Source organism: Heterodontus francisci, chromosome 3 (assembly GCF_036365525.1).
Source record: "Heterodontus francisci isolate sHetFra1 chromosome 3, sHetFra1.hap1, whole genome shotgun sequence".
NCBI lineage: Eukaryota > Metazoa > Chordata > Chondrichthyes > Heterodontiformes > Heterodontidae > Heterodontus > Heterodontus francisci.
In genome coordinates, this window is record NC_090373.1 from 160,098,360 (window position 1) to 160,117,181 (window position 18,822).

Consider the following 18,822-nt stretch of genomic DNA (forward strand, 5'->3'; position numbering starts at 1 on the left):
AAAGTGGTGCAGACCTGTGTCAGGAACACCAGGGAGGTAAAAGAAATTAGTCCTGTTGAAACTAGTCCATTTAGACACACCTCAAATACCAAAAAATAATTCCATGCTATTAGAGGTATGCTATTGACCACTTGGTCAGAATAAGGAGGATGACAATTTGCTCTATGAAGAGATAGAAAGGATATGGGAAAACAGAAGTTATTTTAATAGGATACTTCAAATCAGCCTAAACTGTAAAAACCCAAGTGGTTCAGAGTCAAAATTAGTAGATATAATACACAGTATGACTGGAGTACTAAGTGTAGTTTTGGCCTCCCTATTTCATAATGGATATTCAGTTACTGGAAGACAACACAGAAGGGCTACATAATTGATCCCAGAATTTAAGGGAACGGCATGAAGAAAGATTGGGTCTTTTCTCTTGAAAAGAGAATACAGAGCGGGCATGAGATAAAAGTGTCTACAATTTTCACAAATTAGATCCAAACAAGCTTTCTGGTGGTGTATGGAATTTAAGCTTGGGGGTCATATTAACGGGTTAAGGAGAATATAAAATGCAAGAGGAACTTGCTTACTAAAAAGGTGTTAAATATGTAGAATAGATTACTGACATGGGTGGTAGAAGCTGAACAGCCTCTCAAAACAAATAAATCCCCAGGCTACACCACCTCCTTTTAAATAGTATTTAGCTCAGATGAGAGGATAGAGACAGTGACAAATTGGTATATTGCACATATTGAGGCTTTGCCAAATCAAATATGGGAAGCTACAGACCATTATCTTACTTCCATTCTATGTAAAACAATGGAAGTGATAATCAGGAGTGAACCTGAAGATAATCTGTTAATCAGTAAGCTAGTCAACAGCAGTTAGCATGGATTCAAAAGGTGATGATTCTGACTAATCGCTTCTGCTTCTTGAAGAAAATGACAACCCAAGTGGACTGTGGTAAGCCCATGACCCAATTATTGTTCAGTATCTCCATACACTTCCATTGAAGAATAGCTTGAAGCAATGGAAGAATTTCAGGCTGATTAACAGTTTGACAGGCTGTGACATGAACACTAACACTCACTCCATGGCCGTAACCATCTTTACAGCTGCCAATAGTGTGGCTAGTCTCATACAGCTGGAGGATTTTATGAAGTCCCACACCCATTTGGTGAGGGGAAATGATTATCCCACTGGATGTCAACTCTGAATCCAGAGCCAGGACTGTCTGAGTGGGGTTCAAACCTTGTACCTTCTGAAACATGAGGCAGGAATGTTACCATGAAGCCAAAGGATCACTCCTCATGACCTGGTGAACCTGGGGAAAATTGATGTCCAGAGAGATTTGGGTGTTCAGGTCCACTGTTCCCTGAAGGTGGCAACGCAGGTAAATAGAGTGGTCAAGAAGGCATACGGCATGCTTTCCTTCATCGGACGGGGCATTGAGTACAAGAGTTGGCAGGTCATGTTACAGTTGTATAGGACTTTGGTTCGGCCACATTTGGAATACTGCGTACAGTTCTGGTCGCCACATTATCAAAAGGATGTGGATGCTTTGGAGAGGGTGCAGAGGAGGTTCACCAGGACGTTGCCTGGTATGGAGGGCGCTAGCTATGAAGAGAGGTTGAGCAGATTAGGATTATTTTCATTAGAAAGACGGAGGTTGAGGGGGGACCTGATTGAGGTGTACAAAATCATGAGAGGTATAGACAGGGTGGATAGCAAGAGGCTTTTTCCCAGAGTGGGGGTTTCAATTACTAGAGGACACGAGTTCAAAGTGAAAGGGGAAAAGTTTAGGGGGGATATGCGTGGAAAGTTCTTTACGCAGAGGGTGGTGGGCACCTGGAACGCATTGCCAGCGGAGGTGGTAGATGCGAACACGATAGCGTCTTTTAAGATGTATCTAGACAGATACATGAATGGGCAGGAAGAAAAGAGATACAGAACCTTAGAAAATAGGCGACATGTTTAGATAGAGGATCTGGATCGGCGCAGGCTTGGAGGGCCGAAGGGCCTGTTCCTGTGCTGTAATTATCTTTGTTCTTTGTTTGTTTTGTTCTATCAACATCCAAAAGCTTTTTTGACAAAGCTCCACATGAAAGGCCATTTATTAAACTTAGTTGTGGGAACTCAGGGTAATCCTTATATCAACAAACTGATTGAAGGACAGTATTTGTTGGAGGCACTGCATCAAAAATGTGGGGCTGTAAGGAAGAATGCAGTGTAATGCCTGAAGACTTGGTTCTGGGACCACTACTGTTCCTAATTTACATAAAATGAACTGGATTCAAAAATTCACTGCAAAACAGCCACATTTAGAAATAACAAACTAGGAGGGTAGTGGAATTAGAAGACACGGCCTAAAAATTAGAGATTGCACAAAATATGGAAGTGAGCCAAACAATGACATGAAATGTAATGCAGACAGCTGTGAAGTGCTACAAAGAGGAAGAAAAACTAAACATGAAGACAAGGAACGGAAAAGACTGGTCAGACTTTCAGCAGATTCAACCGATTAAATGCCATTTTATCACTGATAAAAAGATATCCCTTACACAGTGATCAATGTGTAGAATAAATTTCCAGATAAAATAGTGGAGACAAAAACCTTGGAATCATTAGGGAAATATGCTACACTAGGCGGAGGATTGTCAGGTTCTCTCTGTATGGCTGAATTAAGATGGGCCAATGGCCTTGCTAATTCATAATTATGTTGGGTAATCCCGTTGCATTTATCTATAATTAAAGTGACCAATTGGTTTCAGGCATCACATTATAGATGCTTGGGTTATTCAACAAGTCCATCAAACCAATGGCTCTCAGTTGTATTGGTGCCTATTTTGGATCATAGTTAGCTTAAGGAGAAATCCTATCCTGAATGTTTTCCCCAACAAAATCAATCCTCCCCTGCACACTGGGAAAAATACATTATAATCAACTTATGAATATTTTAGTGCCAATCTCCACTTCACTGTGAATAAAATGGATTTAAAATGACAGATTGCATTTGGCATCAACACAAACAGCACAAGTGTTTTCTAAAAGCTGTTCCATTAAAGTGTACATAATCTCACAACTTTAAATATGAAATATAAGACAAGAATTTTATTGTCTAGTTTGATTTTCTAAAATAGGAAAACAGACGCATTATTGCTTAATTGAAAATTTATAAATATTTTTCTTTCATCCCCTTCTCTGGATGGTCTACTTGCTCTTTTTCTTTATTTTCACCAGCATCATCTCCTTGCAGGTTAACTTGCTACAAGCTAATGAGCTATGGTCCATCTCAGTAGAGAAAAAAAAAAGTAGAAAAACAGAACTCTCAATAGCAACTCTAATGAGCAGCTAATACCCGACAGAGTAGCACCACAAAGCTTCTAATAAATGCATATACACAGCAGTGACGGTGGTTGTGGGGAAGAACAGGTATGAAAATGCAGTGGAAGAGCAGACTGAAGAAAAAACTAGGCCTGAGTGCTGCAATGTCTACATACTAGTTGCAAAATCTTGGCCTAAGAATGAGTGTAGTTAAGCTGATTGTTATTAAAAGGCGAGTTACTGACATAGGAAAACAAATTTTATTTAATTTCAGTTTAGAAAGCTTATGCCTTTATTGATAAGTGAGAGTGTTGATCCATTCTTTTCATTACCAAGCTCTATTGATACAAGCAAAGCAAAAAGAGTGTTTGATATGCAAGTTACCGAAGAGTAATGGTCAAAACAATTCAGAGAATCATTCAGCATCTTCTTAAAGATCACAGTGTCTACTGATGGTGCTGTTTTGTTACCATTTAAACAGGCTGTTGAAGGGAAAGAGACATTAGGTTAGTAAATAAAAAAGATACAAGCAAGCAGTGCTGTACCTAGATTACAATTGCAGAAAATATTTTAAACAATCAATACTTAAGGACATCTAAAAAGGCATGGCATCACTTTATATAAAAATAAAGCAATGCCCAGGCTGGTAAAATAATCCTGAAGCAAAGCTGCCACCAAATTTATGAACAAACTGACCAACCCCCAATACTACAGATTAGCATTACAAACAGCAAAAACGTCAAACTAAAATCATAAGTGCATGCCACCAGATTTTTTTCGTTCCTTCGCTGACAACACCAGTATTTATTGCCCATCCGTACTTGCCCTCAAGAAGATGGTTGAGCTGCCTTCTTGAACCGCTGCAGTCCATCTGGTGCAGGTACACTCACAGTGCTGATGGGAAGGGAGTTCCATTTTTTGACCCCGAAGTGAAGGAACAGCGATATATTTCCAAGTCACGATGGCGTGAGTCTTTGGATGGGAACTTGCAGGTGGTGGTGTTCCCATGCTCCTGCTGCCCTTATCCTTCTAAGTGGTAGAGGTCATGGGTTTGAAAAGTGCTACTGAAGAAGCCTTGAGCAGTGCATCTTGTACATTGCAGCCACGGTGGGCCAATGAAGGAGTGAATGTTGAAAGTGTACCACTCAAATGGGCTGCTTTGTCCAGGATGATGTCGAGCTTCTTGAGTGTTGTTGGAGCTGCACCCATCCAGGCAAGTGGAGAGTTTTCCATCACACTCCTGACTTGTGCCTTGGAGATGGTGCAAAGGCTTGAGAGAGTCAGGTGGTGAATCACTTGCTGTAGAATACCCAGCCTCTGACCTGTAGCTGCAGTAAGTCTGTGGCCGGTCCAGTGAACTTTCTGGTGAATAGTGACATTCCAGATGTTGGTGGTGGAGGATTCAACGATGGTAGTGCCGTTGAATGTCAAGAGGTGGAGGTTAGACTCATTCTTTGGAGAGGGTTGTTGCCCGGCACTTGCGTGGCATGAATGTTACTTGCCTCTCATCAGTCTAAACCTGAATGTTGCCCAGGGCTTGCTGCATGTGGTCAGGGACTGCTTCATTAGGAAGAGTTGCATTTGGAACTGAACACAGTGTGCAATCATCAACAAGCAGTGTATTTCTGACTTTATGATGGAGGGAAGGTAATTGAAGATGCAGCTGAAGATGGTTGGGCCGAGGGCACTGCTGGGCAGGGGGGGGGGGGGGGAAAAGAGAGAGAGAGAGCGCGGGCGGGGGGGGGAAACAGAGAGAGCGCGGGCGGGGGGGGGAAACAGAGAGAGCGCGGGCGGGGGGGGGGAAAACAGAGAGAGCGCGGGCGGGGGGGGGGAAAACAGAGAGAGCGCGGGCGGGGGGGGGGAAAACAGAGAGAGCGCGGGCGGGGGGGGGGAAAACAGAGAGAGCGCGGGCGGGGGGGGGGAAAACAGAGAGAGCGCGGGCGGGGGGGGGGAAAACAGAGAGAGCGCGGGCGGGGGGGGGGAAAACAGAGAGAGCGCGGGCGGGGGGGGGAACAGAGAGAGCGCGGGCGGGGGGGGGGAACAGAGAGAGCGCGGGCGGGGGGGGGGAACAGAGAGAGCGCGGGCGGGGGGGGGGAACAGAGAGAGCGCGGGCGGGGGGGGGGAACAGAGAGAGCGCGGGCGGGGGGGGGGAACAGAGAGAGCGCGGGCGGGGGGGGGGAACAGAGAGAGCGCGGGCGGGGGGGGGGAACAGAGAGAGCGCGGGCGGGGGGGGGGAACAGAGAGAGCGCGGGCGGGGGGGGGGAACAGAGAGAGCGCGGGCGGGGGGGGGAACAGAGAGAGCGCGGGCGGGGGGGGGAACAGAGAGAGCGCGGGCGGGGGGGGGAACAGAGAGAGCGCGGGCGGGGGGGGGAACAGAGAGAGCGCGGGCGGGGGGGGGGAACAGAGAGAGCGCGGGCGGGGGGGGGAACAGAGAGAGCGCGGGCGGGGGGGGGAACAGAGAGAGCGCGGGCGGGGGGGGAACAGAGAGAGCGCGGGCGGGGGGGGGAACAGAGAGAGCGCGGGCGGGGGGGGGAACAGAGAGAGCGCGGGCGGGGGGGGGAACAGAGAGAGCGCGGGCGGGGGGGGGAACAGAGAGAGCGCGGGCGGGGGGGGGAACAGAGAGAGCGCGGGCGGGGGGGGGAACAGAGAGAGCGCGGGCGGGGGGGGGAACAGAGAGAGCGCGGGCGGGGGGGGGGAACAGAGAGAGCGCGGGCGGGGGGGGGGAACAGAGAGAGCGCGGGCGGGGGGGGGAACAGAGAGAGCGCGGGCGGGGGGGGGAACAGAGAGAGCGCGGGCGGGGGGGGGAACAGAGAGAGCGCGGGCGGGGGGGGGAACAGAGAGAGCGCGGGCGGGGGGGGGAACAGAGAGAGCGCGGGCGGGGGGGGGAACAGAGAGAGCGCGGGCGGGGGGGGGAACAGAGAGAGCGCGGGCGGGGGGGGGAACAGAGAGAGCGCGGGCGGGGGGGGGAACAGAGAGAGCGCGGGCGGGGGGGGGAACAGAGAGAGCGCGGGCGGGGGGGGGAACAGAGAGAGCGCGGGCGGGGGGGGGGAACAGAGAGAGCGCGGGCGGGGGGGGGAACAGAGAGAGCGCGGGCGGGGGGGGGAACAGAGAGAGCGCGGGCGGGGGGGGGAACAGAGAGAGCGCGGGCGGGGGGGGGAACAGAGAGAGCGCGGGCGGGGGGGGGAACAGAGAGAGCGCGGGCGGGGGGGGGAACAGAGAGAGCGCGGGCGGGGGGGGGGAACAGAGAGAGCGCGGGCGGGGGGGGGGAACAGAGAGAGCGCGGGCGGGGGGGGGAACAGAGAGAGCGCGGGCGGGGGGGGGAACAGAGAGAGCGCGGGCGGGGGGGGGAACAGAGAGAGCGCGGGCGGGGGGGGGAACAGAGAGAGCGCGGGCGGGGGGGGGAACAGAGAGAGCGCGGGCGGGGGGGGGGAACAGAGAGAGCGCGGGCGGGGGGGGGAACAGAGAGAGCGCGGGCGGGGGGGGGAACAGAGAGAGCGCGGGCGGGGGGGGGGAACAGAGAGAGCGCGGGCGGGGGGGGGGAACAGAGAGAGCGCGGGCGGGGGGGGGGAAACAGAGAGAGCGCGGGCGGGGGGGGGGAAACAGAGAGAGCGCGGGCGGGGGGGGGAACAGAGAGAGCGCGGGCGGGGGGGGGAACAGAGAGAGCGCGGGCGGGGGGGGGAACAGAGAGAGCGCGGGCGGGGGGGGGAACAGAGAGAGCGCGGGCGGGGGGGGGAACAGAGAGAGCGCGGGCGGGGGGGGGAACAGAGAGAGCGCGGGCGGGGGGGGGAACAGAGAGAGCGCGGGCGGGGGGGGGAACAGAGAGAGCGCGGGCGGGGGGGGGAACAGAGAGAGCGCGGGCGGGGGGGGGAACAGAGAGAGCGCGGGCGGGGGGGGGAACAGAGAGAGCGCGGGCGGGGGGGGGGAACAGAGAGAGCGCGGGCGGGGGGGGGGAACAGAGAGAGCGCGGGCGGGGGGGGGAACAGAGAGAGCGCGGGCGGGGGGGGGAACAGAGAGAGCGCGGGCGGGGGGGGGGAACAGAGAGAGCGCGGGCGGGGGGGGGAACAGAGAGAGCGCGGGCGGGGGGGGGAACAGAGAGAGCGCGGGCGGGGGGGGGGAACAGAGAGAGCGCGGGCGGGGGGGGGAACAGAGAGAGCGCGGGCGGGGGGGGGAACAGAGAGAGCGCGGGCGGGGGGGGGAACAGAGAGAGCGCGGGCGGGGGGGGGGAACAGAGAGAGCGCGGGCGGGGGGGGGGAACAGAGAGAGCGCGGGCGGGGGGGGGACAGAGAGAGCGCTGGCTCCCCTCCCCCCCCCCCCACCCCGTCACACCTGAAGATTCTATACCCTGGAATATTCCCTCAACCATGTCTCTGTGATAGCAAGAATATCATATTCCCATGTGTTAATCAATGCCCTCAATTCATCTGCCTTACTTGGAAGACTCCTTGCGTTAAAATAGAATGCAATCCAGCCTTGCATAATTCGCTTGTGCCTTAACAAGTCTATATTTGCTCTAAGTTTCAGAAGGTTGACAGCTCTAAAACTGAGAGTTTACCAAATCAGCAGACTGCACCACTCACCAGCATCTCAGGGTATTGCAGATGTTGCCTAAGTATATAAAATTAGTCTATTTTCCAGGACGGCAGACTACTGTACAAATAATTGGTAGGGTGGGAACCATAGATTCAAGTATTAAGCTAAAGCAAACCTAGCCAAGATTAACATAAAAGGGGGCAACAGAAAAACACAACGAGAAATATCAAAAACAACAGTTTTTTTTGACTGCAACTATCCTCTACTTGACAGCAAGATTCACCAATTAAACAAACAGTGATTGTGACTGGTACTTCTGGCTCTCATTTAAATCCTACTCTGACCTGCTCCCATCCTTTTGAGGCGAGTGTCATCTTATTTTTGAAATACAGTAAATACATGGGTAGATAGCTCAATCATATAAAAAAAATCTGGAATCAAACATCTCAATTTACATCCTTCAGATAACATATTGCAACTACATGCACTAGAAAGCACTGGAAAACCATGTTTTTTTTCTAAAAAGGCACAAATGGTGAACACTGCTATAAATTTAAAATAGATCTTCAATACATATCATGCCAAAACATACCAACAATCTTGCATAGCTTAACTCAAAAGTAAGCAGACATACCATCACACAAAGAGTCGATCCAAATTTTTTGCAGATAATTATGCATCTTCAGGACAATTTGCAAACGGTCTGATCTCAAAAGTTGTTTTGAACAGGTGACATTCCCTGAACTTTTCTGGAGTGGACAAAAATTGGAAAAATGGTTAACAGCAATAGAATAGACAGAAAGGCATGCACATAATGGAGTGAATACAAAGCAAAGCTTATTTAGTGTAGCTACCAAAAATGGGTTTAGGAACACAAGTATTAAAATATTATTTCTTTCTGTACTTTAGGCAGACAGGAATTCTCCATTTAACATGTAGCAGGACACAGTAAACATTGGAAGCACTCACACAAGTCTGCTTGTGTTTGTGGAAATACAAACAGCAATGCACAACTCAGCATTAAAACTCCAGAACCACCAGCAGACAATATGTGGCTCATCTACATTACAGAAACTGCTTACTGTATTCCTGAAAGTGGCCTTCATAAGCAACTTCCTAATTGTAACTGCACGCTGCCACTAAACAGAGCCAGTCACATGTCTTTCCGTTGTTGCTAAATGTATACCATATGGAGAAATATAACTCATTTCAAAGTACTCTGCAAGACCTCAAGCCTCGCTTCCTACCCTTGCGAAATGGGGCACTCACACACTATTTATAGTGTAGAACTGCTTATATTGTCTGAGCATCCTGGTGATTAAAAATTTACCCTGCATATAACTGCAGACAATTCTACAGTACTTTTTTTTTTTTTTTTTTTTTTTTTATTTCCAAAATATACTTTATTCATAAAAATCTGTAAAAATTACATTGCCAAACAGTTTCCAAACAGCACCAAAAAATACAAACATTGCAAGGGAGATCAGTTTCCTTCAATACTGTCATGAGTTTCTTCCCAACCCTTCCGTTTCTCAATTGTCATGTCAATTACAGTTTTACATTTACAGCAATTCAGAATATTAACGATACAGTTCGAGGGGTTTCCCATGGATCCAGCCCCTCAGTCTAGCTTGGTGGGGGAACCTTACACTGTGGTCTTTCCCCATTGAGCCTTTGCTGCGGCTGCCCCAAGCTTTAGTGCGTCCCTCAGCACGTAGTCCTGGACCTTGGAATGTGCCAGTCTGCAACATTCGGTGGTGGACAACTCTTTGCGCTGGAAGACCAGCAAGTTTCGGGCAGACCAAAGGGCGTCTTTCACCGAATTGATAGTCCTCCAGCAGCAGTTGATGTTTGTCTCGGTGTGCGTCCCTGGGAACAGCCCGTAGAGCACAGACTCCTGTGTTACAGAGCTGCTTGGGATGAACCTTGACAAAAACCACTGCATCTCTTTCCACACCTGCTTTGCAAAGGCACATTCCAGGAGGAGGTGGGCGACCGTCTCTTCCCCACCACAGCCAACGCGGGGGCACTGTGCGGAGGGGGCGAGACTTCGGGTGTGCATGAAGGATCTGACGGGGAGGGCCCTTCTCACCACCAGCCAAGCTACGTCTTGGTGCTTGTTTGAAAGTTCTGGTGATGAGGCATTCCGCCAAATGACTTTGACGGTCTGCTCGGGGAACCATCCGACAGGATCCACCGTTTCCTTTTCCCGTAGGGCCTTGAGGACATTCCGTGCAGACCACTGCCTGATGGACCGGTGGTCAAAGGTGTTTTTCCGCAGAAACTGCTCCACGAAGGATAGGTGGTACGGCACGTCCCAACTGCACGGAGCGTTCCGCGGCAATGTGACCAGGCCCATCCTTCGCAACACCGGGGACAGATAGAACCTCAGCACGTAGTGACACTTGGAGTTTGCGTACTGGGGATCGACACATAGCTTGATGCAGCCGCACACGAAGGTGGTCATCAGGATGAGGGCCACGTTGGGTACATTTTTCCCGCCCATGTCCAGAGATTTGAACATCGTGTCCCTCCGGACCCGGTCCATTTTAGATCCCCAGACGAAGCGGAAAATGGCTCGGGTGACTGCCACGGCGCAGGAGTGGGGTATGGGCCAGACCTGCGCCACGTAGAGCAACAACGTGAGCGCCTCGCACCTGATGACCAGGTTCTTACCCACAATGGAGAGAGATCGCTGCCCCCACATGCCCAACTTTTGTCGTACCTTGGCTACTCGCTCCTCCCATGTTTTGGTGCACGCCCCGGCCCTTCCGAACCATATCCCCAGCACCTTCAGGTAATCTGACCTGACGGTGAAGGGGACAAAGGATCGGTCAGCCCAGTTCCCAAAGAACATGGCCTCGCTCTTGCCGTGGTTAACTTTGGCTCCCGAGGCCAGTTCGAACTGGTCGCAGATGCTCATCAGTCTGCGCACGGACAGCGGATCCGAGCAGAAGACGGCGACGTCATCCATGTACAGGGAGGTTTTGACCTGAGTGCCTCCGCTGCCTGGGATTGTCACCCCTCTTATGCTCGCATCCTTCCTAATAGACTCAGCAAAGGGTTCAATACAGCAAACAAACAAGACCGGGGACAGAGGACAGCCCTGTCTGACTCCAGATTTGATCGGGAAACTTTCAGATTCCCACCCGTTGATTGAGACTGCGCTACTGATGTTTGTGTAGAGCAGTTGGATCCAATTGCAGATTCCCTCCCCAAACCCCATTTTGGAAAGCACGTCCATCATGTAGGTGTGCGATATCCTGTCAAAAGCCTTCTCCTGGTCCAGGCTGATGAGGCAGGTGTCCACCCTCCTGTCCCGTACGTAGGCGATCGTATCCCTGAGTAGCGCGAGGCTATCAGAGATCTTCCTGCCGGGTACAGTACAGTACAGTACTGACACAACTGCTATTGTGCCGTGGCTGTATGAGTGGATTCGCAGCCAGAAAGGATGGCAGTTTCTGCATCAAGATGCACCTCTTTAAGGTGACGTTTTGAACCTCAGCAGTGTCATCTTGTTGACCTTACAGCTTGCATTTACACAGTTAAACATCCCAAGGAACTGCCAAAGTCAGAGCTATTGTTGGTAGCAACTTTGTAAAGAAAATGGAGCTATATAAAATCCATGCGCATTTGGCAATCATTTTCCAAGTGAAAAAGACATCTACAGCCTACCCTTGACATCAAAGCATCATTCAACCAAACATAGCACCAAGAAGCTCAAACTAAACTGTGAATGGGGGCGGGGCAGAAAAATCAGTAGCTGAAGTCATTCTGACACAGGAAGGTGCTTGGAATCGTTGAAGGCCAGTATTTAACACTCCACGACATCAGTGACTGAGCTTCTCAGGAGAGCTTTCTCAGCTTAAGCACCTTCACTGCTTCATCAATATCCATCCTCCATCATAAAGGTCAAGAATGAGGCTGACAATTCCTGTGTTCAGCTCCATTAGCAACTCCTCTAATAGTGAAGCCAGCCTTCAAGACCTGGATAACATCCACACATGGGTTGAGAAGGTGGTAACAATTGGTGTCGTGAATAGTGAGGAGAAAAGCCTTAGATTACAGGACGATATAGATGGGTTGGTAAGATGGGCAGAGCACTGGCAAATGGAATTTAATCCTGAGAAGTGTGAGGTGATGCATTTTGGGAGGACTAACAAGGCAAGGGAATATACAATGGATGGTAGGACCCTAGGGAGTACAGAGGGACATTGGTGTACTTGTCCATAGATCACTGAAGGCATCAGCACAGGTAGATAAGGTGGTTAGGAAGGCATTTGGGATACTTGCCTTTATTAGCTGAGGCATAGAATATAACTGCAGGGAGGTTATGATGCAACTGTATAAAATGCTTGTTAGGCCACAGCTGGAGTACAGTGTACAGTTCTGGGCACCACACTATAGGAAGGATGTGATTGCACTGGAGAGGATACAGAGGAGATTCACCAGGATATTGCCTGGATTGGAGCATTTCAACTATGAAGAGAGACTGATAAGGCTAGGGTTGTTACCCTTAGAGCAGAGAAGGCTGAGGGGGGACATTATTGAGTATACAAAATTATGAGGAGCATTGATAGGTGAGATAGGAAGAAACTTTTTCCATTAGCGGAGGGGTCAATAACCAGGGGGCATAGATTTAAGGTAAGGGGCAGGAGGTTTAGAGGGGATTTGAGGGAAAAAAATTTCACTCAGAGGGTGGTTGGAATCTGGAACACACTGCCTGAAGAGGTTGTAGAGGCAGGAACCCTCACAACATTTAAGTAGTATTTAGATGAGCACTTGAAATGCCATAGCATACAAGGCTACGGGCCAAGTGCTGGAAAATGGGATTAGAATAGATAGGTGTTTGATGGCCGGCACAGACACGATGGGCCGAAGGGCCTGTTTCTGTGCTATATAACTATGACTTGACACCAGCCAAGGCACAGCAGTTTGCTTGATCAGTATTCCTGCCTCTGAACTCAATATCTACCCCCTACACTACCAACACACTGTGGCTGCTGTATGTACTGTCTACAGGAAGCACTGCAGCAGCTCAAGATTATTTCAACAAATTATAACAAGCAATTCTAACAAGACTATAACAAACTAGGTGAACATCTGAAAATAATGTGCAAAAAAAGTGACTTCCTTTAACCCCAATTTTCTCTCTAGGGAAAAATAGTAAAGCAGCTTTTATGTGAACCTATGATCACAGTAACAAGTTTCAGCCCAAAGCTGTTATCCCAAGGGAAGAGTAGAAATGTTTAGGATGGACTTTGTACAGAACCACAGTAAATAAATCAATTCCCAGCATGTCCACTTGTGAAAAGGATTCTGGCACTTATAAACTAATTGAGAGCAATTAAACTAGGAGTTTATCAACATCAATTATTTGATTTTTCAAAAAAAAACAAGCCAAATAAGAGTGATGTAAAAATTATTAATAGAGACTGATTTAGCAGCACCTGGTAATTAATTCGCACAAGGTCCACAATATTCAAAAGTCAGACTCCCCAAAACATATGGTGGATGATTGTCCAAGTAGAAATCACTAGAGTTTATTGAAAATGTAATGGATAGGCTCCTTAGCTTTGAAGCAAAACAAAGCTATAGTACAATTTGAGGGGTTTGGATGATAAAAGCCACAAGATTTCATAACTAACTGCTAACTGACATCAAGAACCTACTCTTCCCTTGCCTCCTCCTTGCAGGACTGAACCATCCCTCAACAAATCAAATGATACTGGGAACAGTGTGTGAAGAAACAGAACCTACTTCAGATCATGCTGCAATACAGAACATCTGTGCATCAATATGCTTTGAAATTGAAATTATGAAAGTCCATTACTATAGTAATAAGGAGGCTCACTGAAAAGATACAGGAGAGACAGCAGTGTGTACACGCGAACACTGTACAATGCAGATACCAGCTAAAGAATTACTCAATATTCAATAATCATGTAGGGTGGTTAATCACAATGTAGGATCGGAATTCATTTCCTCACCTCCCTGCCAGCCCCCCACCCCCACCCCACAACTGGACTTTGTGGAGTGTGGGGAAGGAAACCCAACCCCCACAGACAATAGTACTGTGAATGAGAGCCAAACCTCAACACAAAGCACAGAGGCAGGCTGCATTCCAATGGGTCAATTTCAAACATTCCAACATCACAACAGAACTGATACTGTTAAAGGACTGTCAAGACAGGAGAGAAACCTTTTTCACGTATATCGGCTCTGGAGCCTGGGCTACCTCACCTTGGTGGAGTTCATTGTTCTCAGTCATGGAAATAACATCAGCACTAAATGGATCTGTCTGGACCAGGCAGGTAACAGAGGAAAGAGATTAAAAGGTGCTAAGCGCTGACCATCCAGTGGGATGGCTTCAGGGGATGTGTTCATGATATTTTGATAAGGATTATCATAAAAAGGGCAAGATCGAAGGGTTTGGCACTGCAGTTATGTGAAGGAGGATGGGGACTGGTCATCTCAAGTCCAGGCCTACAATCAATATTGATAATGACCAGCCGTGTGGGTGATTCTAAGTTTTTCAGTCAAATCTTGAAGGGTTTGTACTGTGGGGGCTGCAGCCAGAAGAAGGGTCAAATTTGGTCATCTTGACTCAGGACCTACAATCAACATCGGGACCAACCGGCCATGTGGGTGATTGTAAGTGTTTCCAGCCAAATTGTAGCGATCTTGGTCTCAGGGATTGGGGCAAAAGCGTAGTGTTTTTGCCCGTATTTGTGTTCAGTCAATTCGTAGTGATATTGGTCTGAGGGGTTTGGGACAAAAGCATAGTGTTTTTACCTGAAATTTGTAAGTTTGAGCCAAGACGTAGTGACTTTGTTTTGGGTAACTGGGAACAGTGGTCAAATCGCAGAAGGGTTCAGCTGGGAATTGGGTTGTCAATTTTAAGTTACTGCAGGAGGCTCTGTACTAAGGACAGTTTTGTTTTATTCCTGTTTCAACTAACCATAGAGGTGTCTGTATTAGGGATATTATTGGATTCAATAAAACAATTCATGGTTAAGCAAAACCCTGTGTCGTGTGCAATTTTGTTCTTGTAATTCCTAAAGTCCAAGAACTGTAGTAAGGGGGTACGGGAACAGAACCTCTTACAACAATAAACAATACTGAAAATAAAACTCTACACTAGCACCTACTATAAACAGAAAAATTGCCCAGGTAAATATACAAGATATATACAACTTTCTAAGAGCAAAATGCATCCAAGAGTATTATAAAGGCATCGACACAGTATCAGATTTTACTTGTTTGAAAATGCACGGTACTCGCAATTTATCCCAACTATTCAATTTATTTACTGCATTGTAATCCTTCCTAAGCATTCATTATTCTCCTTTAAATTTCTTTTCAGAGGTTAACATAGAGGAAAGCAGAACACAAAATCTGAGAGAAGCAGCAGCCAACAAACTCACCCCAGGTCACACCTACATTCAGGACACACTATTTTCTATTCTTGCAGCACCTGGAATGGGATATAAATTCGCTACATGTGCTTTTGTAATTCAAAAACAAGAAAACAAAATACATGTTTTAATTTACTGTATAAAATGAAGTCAGCTGCTATTAATTTAGGATCTGATTTTCTCTTCATTTAGGCTATTAATTTTCATCATTTCAATCCACCATTTAAAGTAGTATTCCAGATTAACCTATTTCATACCATTTATTATTTTATTACCTCAATAGGATCACCGCCTTTGCAGTCTGAATGCTCAGGTCTCTATTCTTTCATTACTTGTGTACTTGTGGGACCTTGTGCGCAAATTGGCTGCCACATTTGCCTACTGTACAACAGTGTCTACACCTAATTAATTGAGGATAAAACACATTGAGACTGGGTTTCTTTTCTTTCATGTTATTCCCTTCCTACATGAAGTACTTTCCCTCCCCGAGTGCCTCGGTCCTTTTTTATTCTTTCATGGGATGTAAGCATCACTGACAAGGCCAACCTCAATATTATTGGATTATTGGATTATTGGTGCCTATCCTTAATTGCCCTTGAGGTGGTGATTTAAGATGCTCCTTAAAATCTACCTCTGGTCACCTGTCCTAATATTTCATGTGACTCGATGTCAAATTTCATTTGATTATGCTCCTGTGAAGCACCTTTGGATGCTGTACAACATTAAAGACGCTATTATAAATATAAGTTGTTGTTTACACTGGCCCACATTTAATTTAATTTATCATTCAGCTCCTCATTTTGTAATATTTGGGCTGTTTCAATTCCACTATCTCTCCTAGTTTTGTATCAAGTGCAAATACAACCCACTGACATTGAATTTCTCAATCTAAGTCACTAATACAAAGTAAAAACACTAGTGATCCTATCATGATCTCCAGGGCACCTGACTCAGTACTTCCCCCACCACCACAATACTCCTCTAACCACTATATTGTTTTCTACTCTTCAGACAGTTTCTTAGCAACATCCACATTTGGTCCTGAATCTTCTACAGCTTTGAATTTAATTTGTAACTTTTCATGCGCAACTTTATCAAATACCTTATGGAAGTCTGAGTACTCAGCATCATCAGATGTTTCAGTTGACTTGGTATGTCACTTCAACAACATTCACCTTGAATGAAATAAAACATCCCAAAGTGCTTCACAGGAACATTACCAAACAAGATTTAACACTGAGCCACATAAGGAGCTATCAGGACAAGTGACCAAAATTTTGGTTGAAGAGGTAGGTTTTAAGAAGCATCTCAAAGGAGGAGAGGTGGAAAGGCAGAGTGTTTTAGGTCAGCAATGACGAAGTGATTAAAAGCAAAGATATGCAAGAGGCCAGAATTGGAACAGCACAAAGATCTCAAAAGGTTGTAGGGCTGGAGGGGGTTACAGAATAGGGAGGGATGAGGCCACAGAGGGATTTTAAAACAAAGACGAGAATTTTAAAAATAAGGCATTGTCAGACTAAGAGCCTGATGTGAGGGTCACTGACCCGAAACGTTAACTCTGCTTCTCTTTCCACAGATGCTGCCAGACGTGCTGAGTGATTCCAGCATTTCTTGTTTTTGTTTCAGATTTCCAGCATCCGCAGTATTTTGCTTTTATATAAGAGCCTGATGTGTAGGTCAACGAGCACAGGGGTGATCGATGAACAGGATTTCGTTTGAGTTAGGATACAGGCTGCAGAGATTTGGATGAGTTCAACTTTTTGGAGGCTGGCCAGGGGAACACTAGAATAATAAAATCTAGAGACAACAAAGGCATGGATGAAGGTTTCAACAGCCAATTCTTGGTCAAAATAATCAAGATGGTTGGTCAGCCAGTACAAACATTGCTTACGAAGTTGTTGCTGTCATGCAGGCCTCAAATTTAATCCTGATAATCAGTACTTATGTCTTCATTCCTGTGTCAGATTAATAGATTAGGTGTATGCCTATTTTGTTTTTTTTTAAAAAAAACATTGGCACCATATCTCCAACCTACTTGTACCTCCTCAGTGTCCAGTGACTACATCAATGAATGTTGCTGCCTCAAATATCCTGTTCTCTCAACACTGGGATAAAGTACTACCTAACTGGAATTTTTTGTTTTACGCTCCGTCTAGGGCTCATTTGTGTCAAAGTCTTGAATTTGCATTGGTGCTCTTTTCCTGGAGAGAAAATATTGTTCACATCTTCCCTTACAAGTAATTCAATAGGAAGTAATCATTCACAAGATAAAATTCCAGCTGCTGGAAATCAAATAAAAACAGAAAGTGATGGAAATACTCAGGTCAGGCAACATCTGTGGAGAGAGAAGCAGAGTTAACGTTTCAGGTCTGTGACCTTTCATCAGATCTATTCTGAGAGGTCACTCCTGAAACGTAACTCGTGCTTCCCTCTCCCCACAGACGCTGCCTGACCTGCTGAGTATTTCCATCACTTTCTGTTTTTATTAACGATTCACAATGTTTACTCTCAAAGAACAATTGGCATCTTGGATGAAAGGCTCCTTCCACATCAGGACTGGGGTGGGTAGGAGCGGAGGAGAAGCCCAGCGGGACTACACACTCCTTGACTGCATGAGCATTTTAAACAAGACAAACAAGTAACATGCAACATCGATCAGCGGATGCAGTGTAACAGATGTAACTAGGAGCCGCAGGAACAGCGAGAGAAAGACTTGGTATATCTTTGAAGCGATGAAACACTCGCTCCCCGGCACGTACTGAGATGTTGGCAAATGCCTCCCAGAAGCTGTGAAACTGCGTGACACATTTCTCGCAGATCCGCACCGGCCGTGCGTTCCTCACCACGCAGTCGGCCAGAGCGGCGCTGCTCTCGGCAAATTCCTGCAGCAGCTGCTGACAGGTTTCACTCTCCCCCAGCAAATGCGCCGAGTCCAACCCAGAGGTCATCCACCAGGCGGGGGCGCTGCCCCAGTCAGGCGGGCCGCTGGCTCCCCGCACCCTGCGGGGCAAAGGCCCATCCTCTCGGTAAACGCCGGTGCCGCCCCACCAGGCCAGAGCCGGGCTTTCCAGTGAGACGTCGTCGGTTCTGCGGAAACCCGCACCTTCCAGCGAGAGTGCAGCGCTGACACTACCACCGCCAACAGCGGCGGAGGTGCTGAGGGCTCCGTGCCTGATTAAGCCCAGTAAAATAGCAGACAACAAACCAGCGCCAGCCATCTCTTCCGCTGAGACTGCGCATTCGCTGTGTCTGACGGCCGGAGCGAGGGTGACACGCGTGACTGTGACGTCAGGGCAGGAAGGAGGGAAACCAGTCTGTGGCGAGTCATGTGGGCAGATTGGTCAGGGTTTGTTGCACTGATCTCTACAATTTAGTGGCTGCATGCCTTTAGCAGCCGGATGTTTATGGTGTAGATTGCACTGAATGGGTGGGTGGAAGTAGATTCATACTGGCGAAGGAAAAAAGTACAGGTGTATGGGGAAAAAAACAGGGAATGCAACAAGGGAGGCAGTGGCACAGTGGTAATGTCACTGAAGTAGCAATGCAGAGGCCTGGGCTAATACTC

At 47.9% G+C, this 18,822-nt stretch overlaps 1 protein-coding gene across 2 annotated transcripts in view; it reads right to left on the minus strand.

Moving 5' to 3' along the window:
* Positions 1-18,534, minus strand: part of ostm1 (osteoclastogenesis associated transmembrane protein 1) — a 32,561-nt gene extending 14,027 nt beyond the window's left edge. Inside the window, exons 1-3 of one of the 2 annotated variants that reach the window (XM_068027164.1) lie at positions 18,101-18,534; positions 8,474-8,588; positions 3,694-3,791 (exon numbers count right to left, since the gene is read on the minus strand). In XM_068027164.1, the coding sequence (XP_067883265.1) occupies positions 3,694-3,791; positions 8,474-8,588; positions 18,101-18,475 (588 nt within the window). In that variant the 5' untranslated portion in view covers positions 18,476-18,534. Of the gene's footprint in view, positions 1-3,693; positions 3,792-8,473; positions 8,589-18,016 lie in introns of both variants that reach the window. The other variant, XM_068027163.1, reaches the window with a different exon arrangement.
* Between the last annotated feature and the right edge of the window lie 288 nt (positions 18,535-18,822).